At 42.7% G+C, this 18,597-nt stretch overlaps 1 protein-coding gene across 1 annotated transcript in view; it reads left to right on the top strand.

Moving 5' to 3' along the window:
- Window positions 1-2,213: 2,213 nt before the first annotated feature.
- The window catches only part of CTDP1 (CTD phosphatase subunit 1), a 104,183-nt gene continuing 87,799 nt past the window's right edge, over window positions 2,214-18,597 (top strand). The window contains exons 1-2 of the mRNA XM_065667183.1: window positions 2,214-2,766; window positions 17,942-18,025. Of these exons, the coding sequence (XP_065523255.1) occupies window positions 2,441-2,766; window positions 17,942-18,025 (410 nt within the window). The 5' untranslated portion in view covers window positions 2,214-2,440. The remainder of the gene's footprint in view (window positions 2,767-17,941; window positions 18,026-18,597) is intronic.

The following is an 18,597-nucleotide window of genomic DNA, read 5'->3' as shown; positions in this document are numbered from 1 at the left end:
TGGCTCAATGTCCGGCTGGAGACCGGTAACGAGTGGTGTCCCTCAGGGATCGGTTTTGGGACCGGTCTTGTTTAACATCTTCATCGCTGACAAGGACAGTGGGATTGAGTGCGCCCTCAGCAAGTCTGCTGATGACACCAAGCTGTGTGGTCTGGTTGATACGCTGGAGGGAAGGGATGCCATCCAGAGGGACCTTGACACGCTTGTGAGGTGGGCTGATGCCAACCTGATGAAGTTCAACCATGACAAGTGTAAGGTCCTACACCTGGGTCAGAGCAATCCCAGGCACAGCTACAGATTGGGCAAAGAAGAGATTCAGAGCAGCCCTGCAGAGAAGGACTTGGGGGTGTTGGTCAATGAGAAAATGAACATGAGCCGGCTTCAGTGTGCGCTCGCAGCCCAGAAAGCCAACCGTATCCTGGGCTGCATCAAAAGGAGCGAGACCAGCAGGTCGAAGGAGGTGATCCTGCCCCTCTACTCTGCTCTTGTGAGACCTCACCTGGAGTATTGTGTGTAGTTCTGGTGTCCTCAACATAAAAAGGACATGGAACTCCTGGAACAAGTCCAGAGGAGGGCCACGAGGATGATCAGGGGACTGGAGCACCTCCCGTATGAAGACAGGCTGAGGAAGTTGGGGCTGTTGAGCCTGGAGAAGAGAAGGCTGCGTGGGGACCTCATAGCAGCCTTCCAGTACCTGAAGGGGGCCTATAGGGATGCTGGGGAGGGACTCTTCATCAGGGACTGTAGTGACAGGACAAGGGGTAACGAGTTCTAACTTAAACAGGGGAAGTTTAGATTGGATATAAGGAGGAAATTCTTTCCTGTGAGGGTAGTGAGGCACTGGAATAGGTTGCCCAGGGAGGTTGTGAGCGCTCCATCCCTGGCAGTGTTCAAGGCCAGGTTGGACAGAGCCTTGGGTGACATGGTTTAGTGGGAGATGTCCCTGCCCATGGCAGGGGGATTGGAACTAGATGATCTCTAGGTCCTTTCCAACCCTGACTATTCTATGATTCTATGATTTGGTGTACTTGCTACACAAGTACTAGAGACGATAAAGTAGCTGTCCTTTCCCAGGGGTACTTATAGCATCTCATCCCACCTTGGCAAGCTGCACAAGGCTTGGTGCACTGCACGAGGCCTCCCTCCTTGGCAAGGGGCTGAAGAGATAACTGTACTCTGTAAGGTGGCTGCGGCTGGTAGAAGGCATGCCCACAGCCTCTTCAGATGGAGATGCACGCACACCCTTATGAACACCACAGACCTCAGCACTGGTCAGCCCTGTGGAGATCACAGAATCACAGAATAGTTAGGGCTGGAAAGGACCTTAAGATCATTCAGTTCCAACCCCCTGCCATGGGCAGGGACACCTCGCACTAGACCATGTTGCCCAAGGCTTTGTCCAGCCTGGCCTTGAACACTGCCAGGGAAGGAGCATTCACAACTTCCTTGGGCACCCTATTCTAGTGCCCATTACCCCTTGTCCTATCACTACAGTCCCTGATGAAGAGCCCCTCTCCAGCATCCTCGTAGACCCCCTTCAGATACTGGAAGGCTGCTATGAGGTCTCCATGCAGCCTTCTCTTCTCCAGGTTGAACAGCCCCAATTCTCTTAGCCCATCTTCGTATATGGAGATAAGCAAGGACAACCCGGTTAGCTTTTGCACGCGTAGGAGCCGGTGTGCTAGGAGCTGCCCGCCTCTGCGCTTAGGTCTGCCGGCCACCCTGTGCTCCTCCTCCCTGCCCGCCCAACGCACCGTGGCGCAGGACCCGGGTGGGGGAGGCTGCCCCTAGGGCACACAGGGGCACTCCCAATCTCCGCCCTCCGCTCCTATCCCGGGGAAGAGCGGAAGTTAGACCGGAGAGCAGCGAACAGTAACACACAGCTACCAACAAGGCTCCGCAGAGGCCAAACCTCAAAGCGCAGCTGCCAGCCCGAGCTGAGCCGAGCCGAGCCGAGCCGAGCCGAGCCGAGCCGAGCCGAGCCGAGCCGAGCCGAGCCGGCCCAGCCTGCCCATGCTGTTCCGCGCAGCCGCGTTTCCCGCTCCCAGGGTTACGAGTGAGAACTACAGCTCCCAGCGTGCCCCGCGCGGCACGCCCTTCCGGCCGGCCTCTCGCATGCGCCGCGGTGCCTGCCTGGAGTCGTAGTTCCACCGAGCGGATCCGGAAACGTGTTCCCAGTGTGGGAGGAACACTCCTCCCCATCCCCGCCGGTCTAGCTGGCTGCGCTGTGCCTTTAAGACCGGCTGGACACCCGGTCCCTGCGCCTGCGCAGAGAGGCCGTGACCTCGCCGCCTGTCGGCGCTGCTGGTGACTATTGGGGCCCCCCTGTTCCCCCCCCCCCAGAGTCCCCCCTGCGGCAGCGCCAGGCTCCGGCCCCGCAGCCGGGCCAGCGGCAGCGGGCGTCGCCATAGCGACACCCCCCCTCCCTTCGGCCGGGACGATGGAGGTGACGGCGGACAGGGGCGATGAGCCCTCTGTGGAGGGCTCGGCCGGGATGATCGCGGAGATCCGGGCGCCGGGCCCGCGGCCGCTGCGGCTGCTGGAGTGGAAGGTGTCGGTGGGGGCGGCAGTGCAGATCGGGTCGGTGCTGGCGCTGTGCGCTCCGCTGCCGCCCGCCCCGCGTCCCGCCGCCGCCGCCCCGCCGCCTGCCGCCAGCGGCGCAAGCACCCGGCCGCAGCGGGCCGGCCCCGAGCGCAAGCTGAAGGCGGAGCGGCCCGGCGTGGTGAGGGAGCTGTGTGTGCGGCCCGGACAGGTCATCGCGCCCGGGTGAGTGCGAGGCGACGGCGGCAGAGGGGAAAGGCGGCTGGCCCTGGCGGCGGTGGCGGCGGGCAGCGCGGGGAGCCTGGCCCAGGAGGCGGGTTTCGCGCTGCTGCTGTAGGGGACGGGCCCGTCCTTCAGGTCCGCTTCCACTTCACGGCGCTAGTGTGGATCTTAAACCCCTGCCCGCGCTGCTCTATGTCTCGGCCATATAACTGCAGGCACGGAAAGGCTCTTCCTAGGAAGTTCTGCACAGGGTAACGTGCGGGAAACAGGCTTGCGAGGAGGAGGATGCCGGAGAGGTGCAGGAGATCGTACTGTAATCTCTTGTTTCAGAACCGAGTCATTCGCTATGAGAGCTGAGCATGCCCTCCACGTGCTTCGGGGCACTGCCCTTACGGGGCAGAACTAAGGGGAAATGCTTTTTTAAGCTGGGCACTTCGCTGTTAGGTTGATGCAAAACTCGGGTAGCAAAGGGATCATTTCTTGTCGTATAGGAGGAATTTTAGTGGAAATTGGCGGTGCAGCGAAACGTTTTTAAAATTACTAGAAATCATTCATATACTATATTATAGATGTTCTAATGTGTAAGGCTTCACAAATGTATACGAGAAGGTGTAATTTGAACTTTCAGGAGAGCAAGGGGTTAAATGGGTGAGATTTTCCATAGTTTAATAGTGGTTTTGACTTGGTAAGACTGGATGCTTGCCGACTTAAATTCTTACATGGCTAATAGATAGGGCCTCTCAGATTTCTAGATTAAATTGGAGCAATAGCTTGCTACCCTATACTTCAAGCGGATTGTTTCTCAACAGGAAACCATTGAAACTCTCGACTTCCTCTGTTTTATGACAGCAAGTTATTTTCTTTTATTGCAGTTCTCTTGATTTTTGGGTGGGTGCTGCCAGACCTAAACTTTCTTGATTGAAAATCATGAGTATATACAAAACATCTGTGTATGAGGGTGCTCTCAAAGGTTTAGGAGAAAATTAGTCCATAACATAAGGTGCTAAGGAATAGATAAAAGCTGTGTTTTGCTGCCGAGAGCATTATTCTTTCTGAGATAAGACTGTGGCTTTCCTTTTGTGCTACATCAGCATTCTTCTGTTGCATCTGGTGCAACATGGCCAATCTTTTAATATCAGATTTAGAACAAAGGCACCAGAAATGCTAGGTCAGACTAAAATTATAGAATACTATATGAATGGTGAAATTAACCTTGATAGTGCTGAGCAGAAGAGGAGATAAAGTTCTGGTGTTGTTGTCTCATTATGTCAGCTAAGGACTTGGGAGGAAAACCGAAACAAGATCTTAAATGGTAAATGTAAACAACTTAAAATATGCTGGGGATGATATAACAGTGTTTTAGGCGTAGCTTTGCTCAGTGTAAACTTAAGACTTGAATATGCAATTTTTATACAATGCTTTTATTGGATTTGACTAGTCTTAATTCACTTGATTATAATTAGCACATCCTCGCTTTGAGACAATTAGAAAATAAATACTGTTTTTTTACCGTTGTTCTTGGCTTCTTAACACATTTGTATCTTAGACTACTAAAAGTTAGTTCTTAAGTTATTGACTTCTGCTGGATATTATGTTTCTGGAATTCAGACTTTCCAGTGCGTATTTTCTGTTGCATCCTATAATGGTATTTACTGGGTGAATATAAAAGTTCAAGCAAAGAGGTAGAAGCATGATCTAAGGGTAGCAGAGCTAGTCACTTAAAGGTTTGTTTTGTGTGTGTGAGCATGTAATCTCTTCCCTATGGCTTCCCATTTTGTGGAATGGAAATAATATCATTCCATAACAGATCAGCAATATTTAAATATATGTTAGGGTTGTGTAGTATTAAAATACAGGTGTGATTAAGATAAGTAACATATCTGGGGATGCTGAATAAATTCCAGATTATTTTTTTTTTTTTAATTCAAACTATCCATGCTTCCTTCAAAAAAAGTGGGTTTGGTCAGTTTAGCCCCAAATTCTCTATAAACCAAAGATACACGCAAATACTTATCAGGCACTTAAACACTGTAGAAATACTGTTTCCGTTCCAAATGTGTTTCCTTTCCCTTAGAACTTGAGAATGTAAGTTGATTAAACCTTTTTATTTGAGAGTACATAATGTGACTGGCTAAGGTTTTTTCCTATGTCGATTTAGTTGTTATTTCTGAAAATAATGACATCTTTTAGCACAAGTCTTCCCTTGTTAAGAATTTTGAGCTTTTGGTGATTTTTCTTTTGTATCAGGCATGAAATGAAACCTACATTACATGAAAGTAATTTTCCACATACATATCACTTACTTTTCCTGTTGTTTGATTACCCACTTTTTGGCACTGACAGTAGTGTAAACGGTCCACAGGGGAGAGGGTGGTAGGGTGGGGGTGACAGCCCGAGGCAGGCAGGAAGGTGGCTTTTGCTTAGATTAGCAGAGGTAGGCTTGCATCAAATGTCAAACTAGGATTGAAGAGAGGAAGGTGTTTGACACTGTAAACAGCAGGGATGACAGTAAGCAGTTAATTAAAGGTCTTTGATGTTAATTAAGCATAATTTCTATGGGTGGCAGAAGCAACAAGCATCAAAAACTGCTGCACTGCTCTGTGTATACTTAATGCCAGTTAACCATCAAGGTTAATCATTCTGAAGCTGCTACAGGTATGTCAGGATTCTGGGTTGGGTCAGTGTTTTATTTTAGGTGAATATTTACATAAGCATTTCTAATATGAAACAATCATCCCTTGATGGAATATGCTACTGAAAATCTTGTTGTTGTTGTTCACATTAGTAAAGTCTTCCAAAATACATATTACCTATACATTTAAACTGTGTGACTTTGTATCTTATTACGTAGCTTCAGTAGTTAAAGCTTGCATTCTTCAACAGAACATAAAGTATATGAAAGTTGTAATAAAAATCATGTTTAAACCTGTGTGATTTCTAATGAAGCAAAACTTGTGTTTATTCCTTGTATATTGTGGAAGATAGCAGGAAAAGGGTGGGAATGTGTTTTCTAAAACTGTAGATTTTTGTGTCATTACTTTTTTTTTTTGTATCAAGAACTTGATTGGATAACCAAGGGAAGATATATATTTTAAGATATATAATGTCACAGAGCCTCAGGGCCTAGTTTACCAGCCAAGATGAAGACACTTAACCCTGGACCTCAATGCTTTTCATCTTCCACTCTTCAAGAGGAATAAAATGCTGATTAATTACTGTTTGATTTTGAAGTGATGACATTTGTAATAAACTACAGGAAAATCAGCTTGCTGTTTCATTTAGACACAAATGTTTTCATAATATCCTGTCAAATATTTAATGAGCTTTACAAGAGTCTAAAAAAACCTCCAAACCCTCATTGCCAAACACTGAGGATTGTTGAATAACAAATAACAATCACAGCTTAATACATCTCTCTCCTTTTAACTTTTAGACCCATTCAGTTAGTTATTTTTTTATCTTATTGTAAGTTTGGTATGCATCTTTCCAGCCTTTTTCCTGCGTACCCTCCCCTGTGATACTATAGAAGTGTGATTTTAATGGGTCTGTCTTGTGTTCAGTCTAATTTTATATTGAAAAAGAACCAAATTATAAGAGAGGGTTTTCTCTCCTTCATTGCCTTCTTTTTCTCCTTTATTTCTCCGGCACCTAACAAGTTGGGAGCTCACACTATAGCTAATAGCACTTGAACGGTAGAATACAAAGTCTCTTTTCTTTACATGACCATCTGATTTTACAAAACTTGTAGGAACTCCCTTACCTAAAAGAATCAATCTGCTCTGTCAGGTTTGGTTGGAAACAGGCATCCTTCTTAGAACTTGCCAGTTGTGTGGTTGTAGCAGCTTGTGTCTGTAGTTGTTCTTGGTGTGGCTTCCTTAGGCCATGGCTTCTTGATTGCTTCAGGCTAATATGAGAGTTTGCTGGAAGAGATGCTCAAGCTTCTGTGTGCTTCTAGTTTACATTAAGTTGGGTGTTGGAAATCATGTAGCTAAAGATGCCTTAGTCTCTGTTTTCTTCCTTCTTCCCCTGGAAAAGTTTGAGGGATGAAGAGAGAGAAAAGACTTTTGCTTTGAATTGTCTTAGAAATTTTTATCTTAAGAGGTTTATTTTTTTTTCCTTTGAGAAGTCTTTGTAGTACAACTTACATGTTGGAGGAAGTCCAGAGGAGGGCCACGAGGACGATCAGGGGACTGGAGCACCTCCCGTATGAAGACAGGCTGAGAAAGGTGGGGCTGTTCAGCCTGGAGAAGAGAAGTGTGGAGACCTCATAGCAGCCTTTCAGTATCTGAAGGGGACCTGGGGCTGTAGTGATAGGACAAGGAGTAATGGGTTCAAACTTAATCAGGGGAAGTTTAGGTTAGATACAAGGAAGAAGTTCTGTACTGTAAGGCTGGTGAAGCACTGGAATGAGTTGCCCAAGCAAGTTGTGAATGCTCCTTCCCTGGCAGCATTGAAGGCTGGGTTGGATGGAATCTTGGGTGACATGGCTTAGTGTGAGGTGTCCCTACCCATGGCAGGGGGGTTGGAGCTAGATGATCTCAAGGTCCTTTCCAACCCTAACTGTTCTATGATTCTGTGCCTGCCTGTACCTTTCTGATTTGATGACTGCATGTTTAGTGTTAACTCAAGGGCTGACCGTAGCAAGGATACCAGCCATTCAATAGTCTAAGTCAGTCTTACTCGGTGGAAGACTCCCTTTAGGTAATTTGATAACCCAACATTTGAACTCACTAAATAAAAATGAACATAGGGTGATGGTATTGCAAATTCTTAAATATTATTAGAAGTATATTAAAATATTTTCAGTTGGGACTTTCTAGCCTGAAGGCTTAGTAAAGTTACCAGCCTTTTATTTCGGGATCTCTTTTGGGGAGTATTAATAGATAATACATTGCAAGTTGTTACTTATCAAATATTCTTATGATTATCTGTTTTGTGTAATTAAAGGTTAATCTAAGGTCTTCTAGCACATGTGGATAGTTGAATTTGCAGCAGCTTCCTTTTTAAATATATAGGGAGTATATATGACTTCCTGGAAAGAAAGGTGGTATTGTTTTACAGGTTACAGTTCAAGGATCTTAATTAAACATTTTGTCTAGGTTTTGTTTTTCTGAACCTAGACCTACGGAATTGGAAATCTTACCCTTAGACTGTAGAGGAGGGATAGATCCTATCACTAACAGGAGGGACTTGTCTGCCTTTGAAAGACTTTGGAAGACAGAAAAAGTTCTCTTTTTTTGTGTGGACAGGAAAGTGCTTCCACAAATAATGTATACTGTGAAACTTCGGTGAGAATTTCTCATTGTGTTTTATAGAATCATTGAATGGTTTGGGTTGAGGACTTTAAGATCATCTAGTTCCAACCCCCCTGCCATGGGCAGGGACACATCGCACTAGACCATGTCACCAGTGCTCAACAAATGTGTGTTTTCCAACTCCTAATGATGAAGTGCTGCTTATCTGAAAGAATGAACTATTGTTTCCCATCAGTAGAAACTACTTCTGTTGCCCTCAGATGAGCCTATTGAGAAGGAATTAGCCAGAGTGAAATACATATGCCATTTGTCAGAGCACACTTTTCTGACATTTTCCAAAACACTGGTCCTGTTAAAAGGGGGGGGGGGGGGGGCGGGAGGTGGGGGAGGAGCCTGTATCAACACCCATTTTCAAAACAAAAGGCAAAGGTTTTGTGCTCCTCCCAGTGCAATGGGAAGGAAATTTTTTCTTTAGTCATCTGATGGGACTGAATATTATTTCGATTTAGGGTAACTGGGCTGATGCTGGGTAATTTATATGAGATAGCATTAATCAGAACCACCTCAATCCAGGACCCTTTTACTTTGTATGTTACTGTGTAAAAGATGGCAGTAAACCATGTAGATTACATTTTATAAACACATAATTATTTTTTTTTATAGTATGTCTTTTTTTAAGGGAAGCATGGGATACACTAATAATAAATTGCCTTGCTACAATTTTTTTATTATTTTTAGAAAAACTGTAGAATAAGGCAGTGATTTAGACATTTAAAATGAATAGTGCCCATATGTTTATACTGTGATTTGTAGTTTAAAAATTACATGTGAACTGCATAAATCCCAGTTCACAGGAGAGATGGGTGAGCATTTCTAGCCAAGGCAGGCAGGCATCAGTAAACAAGGGAACTTAATTAACTTTCCAGGTAACTTCACAGCTATTTATAATACTTCCTCTTTATGTGCTGAGCATATAAAGCATTCTAATCTGTTGTGCTTTGGTTTTGGAATGTGTTTCTGGACTCACGTGATGTTGTTAGGTGTCCTGAGAGTGTGTGTTGTCATGTGGCTGTTGACAAATGTGGAGCTGCTGTTTCCTGGTTTGAATGCATAATATATGACAGTCATGTTCCGAAGTGCTTTTAAGGGTGTTAAGAGTTGCTACATTTTCCTTCGTAAATGTATTCATTGGCTTAGCAGCAACTCCAGAGGAAATTGTATACATAAGGAAGTGTCAAGATAAGTTTACTGCAATATCCAAAAGGAAAAGGAGGGGAAGAAGCTGTTAGACTTGAGGATTCTCAGAAGTAACAAAGGGACCATGATTGCTTAAGTGTCTTGTTCTAATAGAGAACGTAATGAAATGTTTGGAGAAGGTGTAATGTTCTCTGTTAATAGATGGACCTTTCTAAGGCGGAGGAGGAAAGGTCACAAGATCATCCCAGATTTCATATGCACAGTAAGAAACAAAAACCACCTATACAGCTTTGCTGCTAGCTCTGTGTGTGTGTGTCAGACTGTCTCTTTCTCAGTCATCTTTCTCTCCTTTGGTGTTCCGGTTGTTCAGTGTTCATCTCTGGATGTTTCTCTAGCTGTAGGCCTGCAGGTGCAGAAGGCAGATCAAATCTATTCAGGTGGTCTTGCCTCGGAGTAGGAGGAATGCAGTGGTAAATTGGTCTGAGATAAGGGGAAATTATGTGCCTTTACCTGGAGGAGAAGTGAGGGATTTGAGAAGGTATACACCTGAAAAGAACAAAAAGGAGTCAGAAATGGGATTACTTCAAGACTGTTGTCATCTGGCTTTGCAGCACTTCCGCTGCGACTACTGTTCTTTAGTAGCTGATGTGAAAGTTGAAGTGTGGTTTTAGAAAATTGTGGGTTTATGTTAATTGACCTTCTGTCAATTAGAAGGATGTACAGTCACCTCTCTGCCACTTCATCTTTTGGATAAATGCTAGTTAGGTTGGCAGTGTTCATCACACATATGTATATTTATTCCATGGATAGATTTGGATTACTTGGATTTTTGATCCTGCCGTCACATGACTTACTGAACTAATGAACTCATCTTGAAGTACATGTGCTGAAAAGCTATACTTAGTAATTTAGAAAATGAATCCTGGGATAACATAAGCTTTGCAAAAATACTTCATTTGAAAGCAGCAAGGAGATTTTTCTTAGGAGCTGTACCATGCCTTATTCTTCCCTTGCCAGCTTTTCTGTTTTGAATGATCTCCATTTTTTAAACCCATATTATTTATTGCTTTTACCCTGTGATTCTTATGCAAGCAGGTGCTGATGGCAATGGATTCATGAGATGCTAAGAGAGGGAAATCATAAAAAATTTAAACACCTTTAGTGTAACAATGAAAATCCTGGGTATTTATATTACAACCACAGGTATGGTTTTTAAATTTGGACATGTTCTTAAAGCTACTATGTTTTAGCTATTTCAGAACATCTTTTATACCCTGCATAATTCTTACTTTTCTAAGATATGTGGTAGAAGGAAGCTGGTGATGATGTGTTATGTTTCTAGCTGTCACTGGCATTAATCTATACCTGAGCATCATGATTGCTTTGATGCTTGTGTGTAGAATTTGCAAATAGCCCTTAGAGATGCTGTCAGCAGTTTGATGGTCCATGGGACTTTTCCAGTCATGTTTCTGTACTTGGTGTAAGGTTCTGATGTTAAGTGTAGTCAAGGGACATGCATTCACTTTGATTTTACTGTTACTGCTTCAAGTGAGGGACATCTCTTCAGTTAAGAATACGTAATCCGTGTACGAACACAATGTATTTTACAATCTTTCTAGCATTAAGCTGTTACATGCAGTTTCTCAGCTCTCAGAGTTGTGATGCAAGTATTTGGGAAGTGCTATGTGACTGCTAATGCTGCGGTGTGAGAAGAGCTGGCAGTAGAAATGCAATTGTTACATTGAAACAGTAACGTTAATAGTTGACAATAATGATGGGGGGGATCTGTCTGCAGAACTGCTGCTTCAGTGAATTACTGAGATGTGACAGCCTATTCTGTTACTGTTAGAAATAGCACTTAATAGTAAAGAAACAAGTTAGAAAGATGTGAGCTCTTAACTCTGTGCTTCTGAATTAATTCTGTGTGAACTTTGTTTTGGGGATATTTTATGCAAAGATATGGAGAAGTGCTTTTAAGGTACTTTTGAATCCTCCTGAGTAGATTTTACCTAAAAAATGCTCTAACTAAAGTAAGCTATTCCAAATATTCGAAAGACTTACTGGATTTTATGCAAAGAAGACTGTGAAGCCTCTTGGGGTTTGTTGGTTGGTTGGTTTGTTTGGGGTTGGTTGTTGTTTCAGGTTTTTTTGTACCTTTTTATTTTACAGTATTAATTTCTAACATGTAAGAAGTTATCCATAGATGTGTGCACGGAGGGTCAGAAAGGGTTACCTCCTTCCTTGTAATGCCAAACTCTTCCAGAAAAAAAGGAAATGCTTCTTAAAGACTTGCAAATCATGGAAGTAGACTTACTTCATGCTTAAGATATCTTTTGGATTATAAATAAAATCCAGAAACTCTGGCCTGAGTTTTTCTTGGCACTCATGACCTGTGTCTAAACCTGAACGGATATCTTGCCTGGAAAGCAGAAGAGAAAAATTACTTTTCAGCTTTTCTATTCTAAAGTGTTTTGAGGTTCACTTTTTAACTCATAATTATGAACGGCTTGTTCTTAACGGGGGGGGGGGGGCAAATAGCAATCTCAAGGCCCATGATTTTCTCATTAGCCTTGGAGAGAGGCCTTGAAGTGCGAACTATGCTTTCTACAAGGTACTACTTGCAGCAGTTGTTATTATACTGTTGTTGTAATTGCAAATGTATCTTTACCCTGATGTCTGCATCATGCTAGGATAGGGCATTAGGGTTTGGGGCTTTTTTGTTTAATTTTGGGGTGTTTTTCAGAATGGCACACTTGGTTGTGTAAGGCCTCTGGGGCTCCCACATATTTGAAATACAGTCTTCTCTGCTTGCTTGTCCTTGAGTGTAAATCAAGTGGCTTCTATAAAGAACTGATGAAACAAGTTTTTTGCAGCATCTGGAAGAGGCTGTGGGCCACGTGTTGCCAGTAGGAGCAAGAGCCATGTGTACTTGTCATCCTTGGTATTTTTAATCCATTATTCAAGGACTCTCTCTGCTTCTTCAAAGATAGTGATGAGGGTTAAATAAATACAACAGTTAAATATCTAAGGAATTACTTACATGGCTATTTCAAGGTGATTAAGGCTTTGAAAAATTCTTGTTGCAGACTGGAGTCATATGGGACAGAGGCTGTGGCTTGATGTAGATTGGGCTTGAATGCTCTTTCTAGTGATTCTAAACGTTGCAGCCACATACCACAAAATGTTGTTCTAGTATAAGGTGGCAAAAATGTTGGTGTTTCACAAATTTTAGTAAATTAAATTGTAGAAGCAGGCTTTAAGTTGAATCAAACTTCATCTGTCTGTCATTGTAGTCTCATGACAGCTAAAAGATTGTGTACTTTGTTCTCGATCAGTTGGTTGATTCAATAATAGTTGATGTTAATAACCATTGATGTGAGATGTGTTTATTTGGTAATTTCACCCCTTGATAATTTGCCGGTAACATTCCCTTCAGCATGCTGCAGGACCAGGGAGAGTGTTTGTTTACCTGTATGCCAGAATCTCATTTTGCTGCATTAAAACAGTTTCATATCTTCTAATGCTAATTGCAAGGTCAGATAGCATCAGATTGAGGACAGTGGCTTTAAGTGATCGTGGTAACAATTTGGGGTATGTGTCATCTGTCTTTACCCCTAACTGATTTGAGGAAACCCAGCAATCTCTTGGCTTTTGACAGATACCCATGATATGCAAGTGAGTGCAGGGCATTAGCTTCGTCTTGTAACTTTTGTCTATTTTCTCATTCACATATTTGGAAAATTGCACTGTGTTTTCTATGCCAGTGCATGGTTCCTTGAAAAAGACTTTAAGGTAATAAATAAAACTTAGGTCTTCGTGGCAGGGAGATGTTCAAGCTAGGCTTGAACAGATAGGCAAGCTAGTTTTAGCCCTGTGTGTAAAAACATTTACACCATTGATCTTTTCCCATCAGTCACCCTTTCTGGACTCTTCTATCGGCTGCTTTGATTCTAAATCCGGCAGCAAACCTGGATAGGGCTGGTCGGTTCTTCTACCTCCCCAGGTACTGGAATAGTCCTTTTTGGAAATGCCAAAGGAGCAGGTTGGGCTTTCAGAGGAAACTCTGGAGGGGGTAGGGAGCAGTCTATTGCCTTTCTTTGGGTGCAAGCCGTTGGAGCAGTTGCCTCTGGGAGTGGAACCAAGCTGTAACAGAAGGCTGTGGCTAACTGAAGTTAGACTCATTCTGAATAACAGAGATAATGTGTTAACATGTTATGCTGGGTACCTTTAAGGTACAGGTCTTCCGTAGTTTTCTTCTGTAAAGCTGTCTCATAGCCATTGTACTTGTGTGCTTCATCTGGCCAATCCCTCACCCCTCCTCACCCCAACCATGATAAGCTAGTTTTTAAGAAGTTAATGTTTCTGTAACTCCTGCACTTGTTGCTGTCATTCTTTGTTCCAAGAAGTGTTTGGATCATGCTGAGGGGAGGAGAGGAGAGACAACAGGGGACCAAAACCCAAACAACCAAAACAACATGAAACCTGTAAGGGGTTGCTTTTTGTTTGTAGCAAATTCACTTCAGTGATTCAGTTAACTGGTTGCTACAACTGAAGAGTAGCAAATTGTAGCATAGATGCCAGGGCTTTGTGCTGGCTTTCCCACTGCAATTAACCTACCAGGAAGCACACCATGGCTGTGCTTGATGCAAAGTTCTTGCATTTGGAGTCAGCACTAATGACCAGGCCTTCGAATTAGCACAGGCATTGACTTCCTCTGTTAATGAAAGCAAAATGTCTGTATTGAATTTCATGAAAGCTTTCCCATTTTATTTTCTTTCCCATGCTGCTGATTGAAAGCAGATACTGTTAAAAGACTTGTTTTAGAAACAGTCAGACTGTGGAAGTGCTGGGAGAACAGCAAAGGGCTTATGGTCGTCTGCATCCTGAGGCCATTATTAAATGTCTGTCCCTATCCATGATCATTGCAGCAAAATCATTGGACCTAGTGTCTCTGTTTCTTATTTACAAGCACATCTGGAAAGAATGTGTATAAGATCCTAGAGTGGGTTTCTTTATTTACATGTTCAAGTTTCATTTAAACCCCAATATATTTTCTTAACTTAAAAGAAACCGTGCGAGCAGTTTGCTGTACTGTTGCAGTCCTTTGGCTATCAGGGTGGACACTGGTATGATCAACTCCTTTCACAGATACCCCCCCCCAAAAAAAAAAAAACAACATGTGCCTTTCACAGCTGAGTGGCTCTTCCACAGTGCCTAGCTTACTTGCCCTGTTGTGATAGTTTGTAAAACTGGGAAAAGAATTTGCCTCTCTTGTGACAGTTTCTTGGAATGTTATTGTTGAAGTAGCTGCTGAGCTCTGCTTATCACCAAATGGGTGCTGGAGAAGTCTAGGGAGAAAGAGTAATACTGTTAATGCTGCCATCAGTAGAATGTATTGTAATTCTTCAGATTTGGGGGTATCTGTTTCTTCTCTCCAGAAATTGAAGTAGGGAGTGGCTCTGTTTAAGCAGGCTTCACTCATGACCCAGAGAACAAGCAGAAGCCTGAACCCCTATTTGTATATGCAACCATTTAAAGATAGATATGCACACTTTGATTTGGCTTGCTCTTGTCTGGTAACTGTCTTGGATCTTGGCCATTATATTTTGAAAATCCCTTACTTCAACAGCAAAAGGTGTGTTTCCAGGTCTGAAATTCACGAAAGTAGTTTTACTTGATTTCCATGCCTGTTCTTCCAAGGTATATTTCTTTTTAGTAATTGAAGCATATGTGCCACAACTTAAGTGAGTAAAACATTAAAGCATGCTCAGGCCTTCTTTCTGGAGCATTTAGTGTGTGGGTTGTTTGGGCTTTTCCTGCTGAGAAGTCTGCTTAAGATCCTGAGAGTTGAAATTGGAACGTGACCAGCTTGGTTGTACGGTGATCAGGAGTTTGACAGTGCTCTAGAGGTCTTCCTCTGCCCTTTGGGTTAAACATCAGTATAGAGAATGGTATGACAGAGCACTTGATACGCTGTATTTTTTACCACCAGCAAGCATCATAAAATGGGTGTTATGGTCATATTTAAATGTGCAGGGACAGAACTGATATTTAGCAGTGCTGTTTGGCATGTGATAAGGTACAGAGGTGCTGTTCAGAAGCAACTTAAGAACTCTAGTTCTCTTGTAGGAATCTCTTCTCTATTGAAATCAGAAGGATGAGATGATGTGTACTTACGCATGAATGGAAACTCTTGCATGTCCTAATTTGAATCATACCTCAGCCCAGGATTATACCAGCTCCTCCTATTGCATTCCTGGAATGTGAAGTTAACCTCGAATGCAAAGTAAAGAATGCCTGAAGATGTTTTGGCTTCTAAGCTGGCATCAAAAGACTTTTTATGCCAATTTAATTAGTTTCTGATAGTTCAGGAAAAAACTTGGTCACTGTAAACTCTTACACACATTTCCGTAACTAATAATGGGGGGGGAGGGGGAGGGGTTTGGCCTTTTAGGTATCTGTAATTTTAGTTTCATATACTGAACACAGGTTGAATATGAGCAGTTCTGACATGGTCCTTAGCATGAGTTGGTAGCCTAAAAAGGAGCTTAGTGATGAATCAAGGTAAAAGACAGCAAGGCAGACATATTGTCAAAGGGAGGGGAGAGAAGAAAAGTCAAGTGAAATAATGCAAACATGGGGGGTGAGAGGAGAACTAAATAACCAAACAATGAAGTGCCAATAGCGACGGGCCACAGAACCAGCTTGTCTCTCATGCAGTTCCTGTACAAAACCAAGACTGGTGATTTATTATTTGTTTTCTGTGTAAAAAAGGAGATCCAAAATGCTTACACAGAAGGAAGAGGTATAATTTCCAGGCAGATGATGACTGCTAGTGAGAAGGGAATAGATCTGTGCTTTTGCAAGTTGCAATACTGGTAGTATGGTGGCTTGTGAAGACTTTTCTTTAAATAAACCTGACCTGAATCCAGTTTTTATTTTCGAAAAGGGAAAAATCCTCAGCATGGGTATCTATCTAACTGCAGTTTGTTAGTAGAGTTATCAGTCTTCTGGTCATTGAGAAACGGGAGACACAATGGAAGTAAGCAGATGCAGTGACATTTGGAAAGTGGATTCTCTTTTGGAATTCCCAAATGCTTAATAGCCAAATATACAAATGGGAGATTTGAGCATGCAAAGCAGTTTACCCCCTGGTGCTGTCTGCTTATTGCAATAGAGATCTGAAGCCAAAAAGAAAACATTGCAATCGTGTTATGAAGAGCTTGGATTATTTTATTTGTTTTTATTTAGCTGCTTGGCTTTTTATTTTTCTAAAATATTAGAGAACTGCTGCAGCTCATAGTCACAGAGTTTGAGAAATTTTGCTTTATTTCAGAATTTAGGAATATATGTGGAAATTTTGGAAATTATAGCCAAGCTATAGCTATTTATTAGGAGCTTAAAGAAAAGACTTAGTTGGGAAGATTGAGTCCTTCAAGAAGAAAATTAGAAAACTGAAGAAAATGGGAGAAGTCTCTCATAATGACTGTGTGAGTAGTTTAGAGGAAATAAATGACGGTATTTTCAAGACCCGGAATTTCCAGAATGGAATTTGAGCAATGGAGTACTTCAGTTGTATCATTCAACTGAAAAGCAAACTTTATTTTCTAAGCAGTTTTCAGAAGTAAACGTCACGCTTACCTGCATTTCAAGGTCTAATTTCTGGTTTGTTTTAGCCATTGCGTGTAAGAAAGAATTAAAGTATCCTTTTGCATGTCGTTATTTTAAAGTAACTAACAATTCAAGCATTAAGGATCAGAAATTAAGATACTTTTGTGAAACGACTGAATCAATATATGTTTCTGCCATGACACAAAAAAGTAATAAACAAAGATGAAATCAGTATAGGTCTTGTCCCCCTGTGCTTGGCACTGGTGAGGCCACACCTTGGATACTGTGTGGGTCCCTCATTACAAGAAAGATATTGAGGTGCTGGAGTGTGTCCAAAGGGCCACAAAGCTACTGTAGGGTCCGGAGAATAAGTCTTATGAGGGAACTGGGGTTGTTAAGTCTGGAGAAGAGAAGGCTCAGGGGGGACCTTAGTGCTGTCTACAGCTATTGAAAGGAGGTGGGGTCAGTCTCTTCTCCCAGCAAACAAGCAATAGGACAAGAGGTAGTGGCCTCAAGCTGTTCTAGGAGGTTTAGATTAGATATTAGGAAAAATTTCTTCATTGAAACGGTTGTCAAGCACTGGAACAGTTTGCTCAGGAAAGTGGTGGAGTCACCATCCCTAGAGGTATTTAAAAGACATGTAGGTGTGGTGCTTAGGGACATTGTTTAGTGGTGGACTTGGTACTGTTAAGTTTGCAGTTGGACTTGATGATTTTGAAGGCCTTTTCCAACCTAAATGATTCTATGAATCTAAAGATTCCATACTTGATTTACATTACTGTGTAGCTCAGTAGCATATTAATGGGGAGTTGTATCTAATTGAATGTAAGCTGTTTCTTGACAGATAGTGCTTGTTTTCTTAATATATTTAATTTCTTTGCTAAACTGGGGTTAGAAACTGACATTGATATATGGTTCAGTGACTTTTAAAGGTGTGAAATTAAATAATTTGTATACTTAGTGTCTTTTTCCCAACACCGGGGCAAAAGCATGTGTCTGATGGGACTGGCACTCAAATAACCAGAAATTATTCTTTGAAGTCTTTCAATATGTAATCATTAATCTGAGCATCTGAAATCAACCTGCAGTAAGTGTAATGCCTACATATTTTTCAGAGGTGTCGTGGTGAGACTGGAAGGATGCAGCCATCCTGTTGTTATGAAAGGCTTGTGTGCAGAATGTGGCCAGGACTTGACTCAGTAAGTATTTTCAGCTCTTTTTTTCAGCTTCTCCTGGCTTGTGATTAGAAATCCAAGCTCTTTCTTCTCTAATTTTATAGAATTGTAGAATGTTTGAGTTAGAAGGGACCTTAAAGCCCCTCCAGTTCCACCCCCCTGCCATGGGCAGGGTCACCTTCCACTAGACCAGGTTGCTCAAAGCCCCATCCGACTTGGCCTTAAACACTGCCAGGGATGGGACATCCACAGCTTCTCTGGGCAACCTGTGCCAGGGCCTCACCGCCCTCACAGGGAAGAGCTTCTTCCTCAGATCTAACCTAAATATCCCCTCTTCTGGTTTAAAGCCATTCCCCCTTGTCCTTTCTCTACATGCCCTTGTAGAAAGGTCCTTCTCCAGATTTCTTGTAGGCACCCTTTAGTTACTGGAAAGCTGCTACAAGGCTGCTGTGGCCTTTGTTTCTGTATTCTGAGTCTTAGTAGTTGTGAATCATCAGGGGAGCTGAAGATGTAGATGCTAATAGGGAGGAAGAAGGATATTCATACTGCCTAACATAAATAGGTGCTTAACATACAGAGTGCTCTTATAAGCAAAG

This window comes from Lathamus discolor, chromosome 2 (assembly GCF_037157495.1).
Source record: "Lathamus discolor isolate bLatDis1 chromosome 2, bLatDis1.hap1, whole genome shotgun sequence".
NCBI classification, from domain to species: domain Eukaryota; kingdom Metazoa; phylum Chordata; class Aves; order Psittaciformes; family Psittacidae; genus Lathamus; species Lathamus discolor.
Note: the sequence above shows the minus strand (reverse complement) of the source record. Positions and strands in the feature narration are given on the sequence as shown.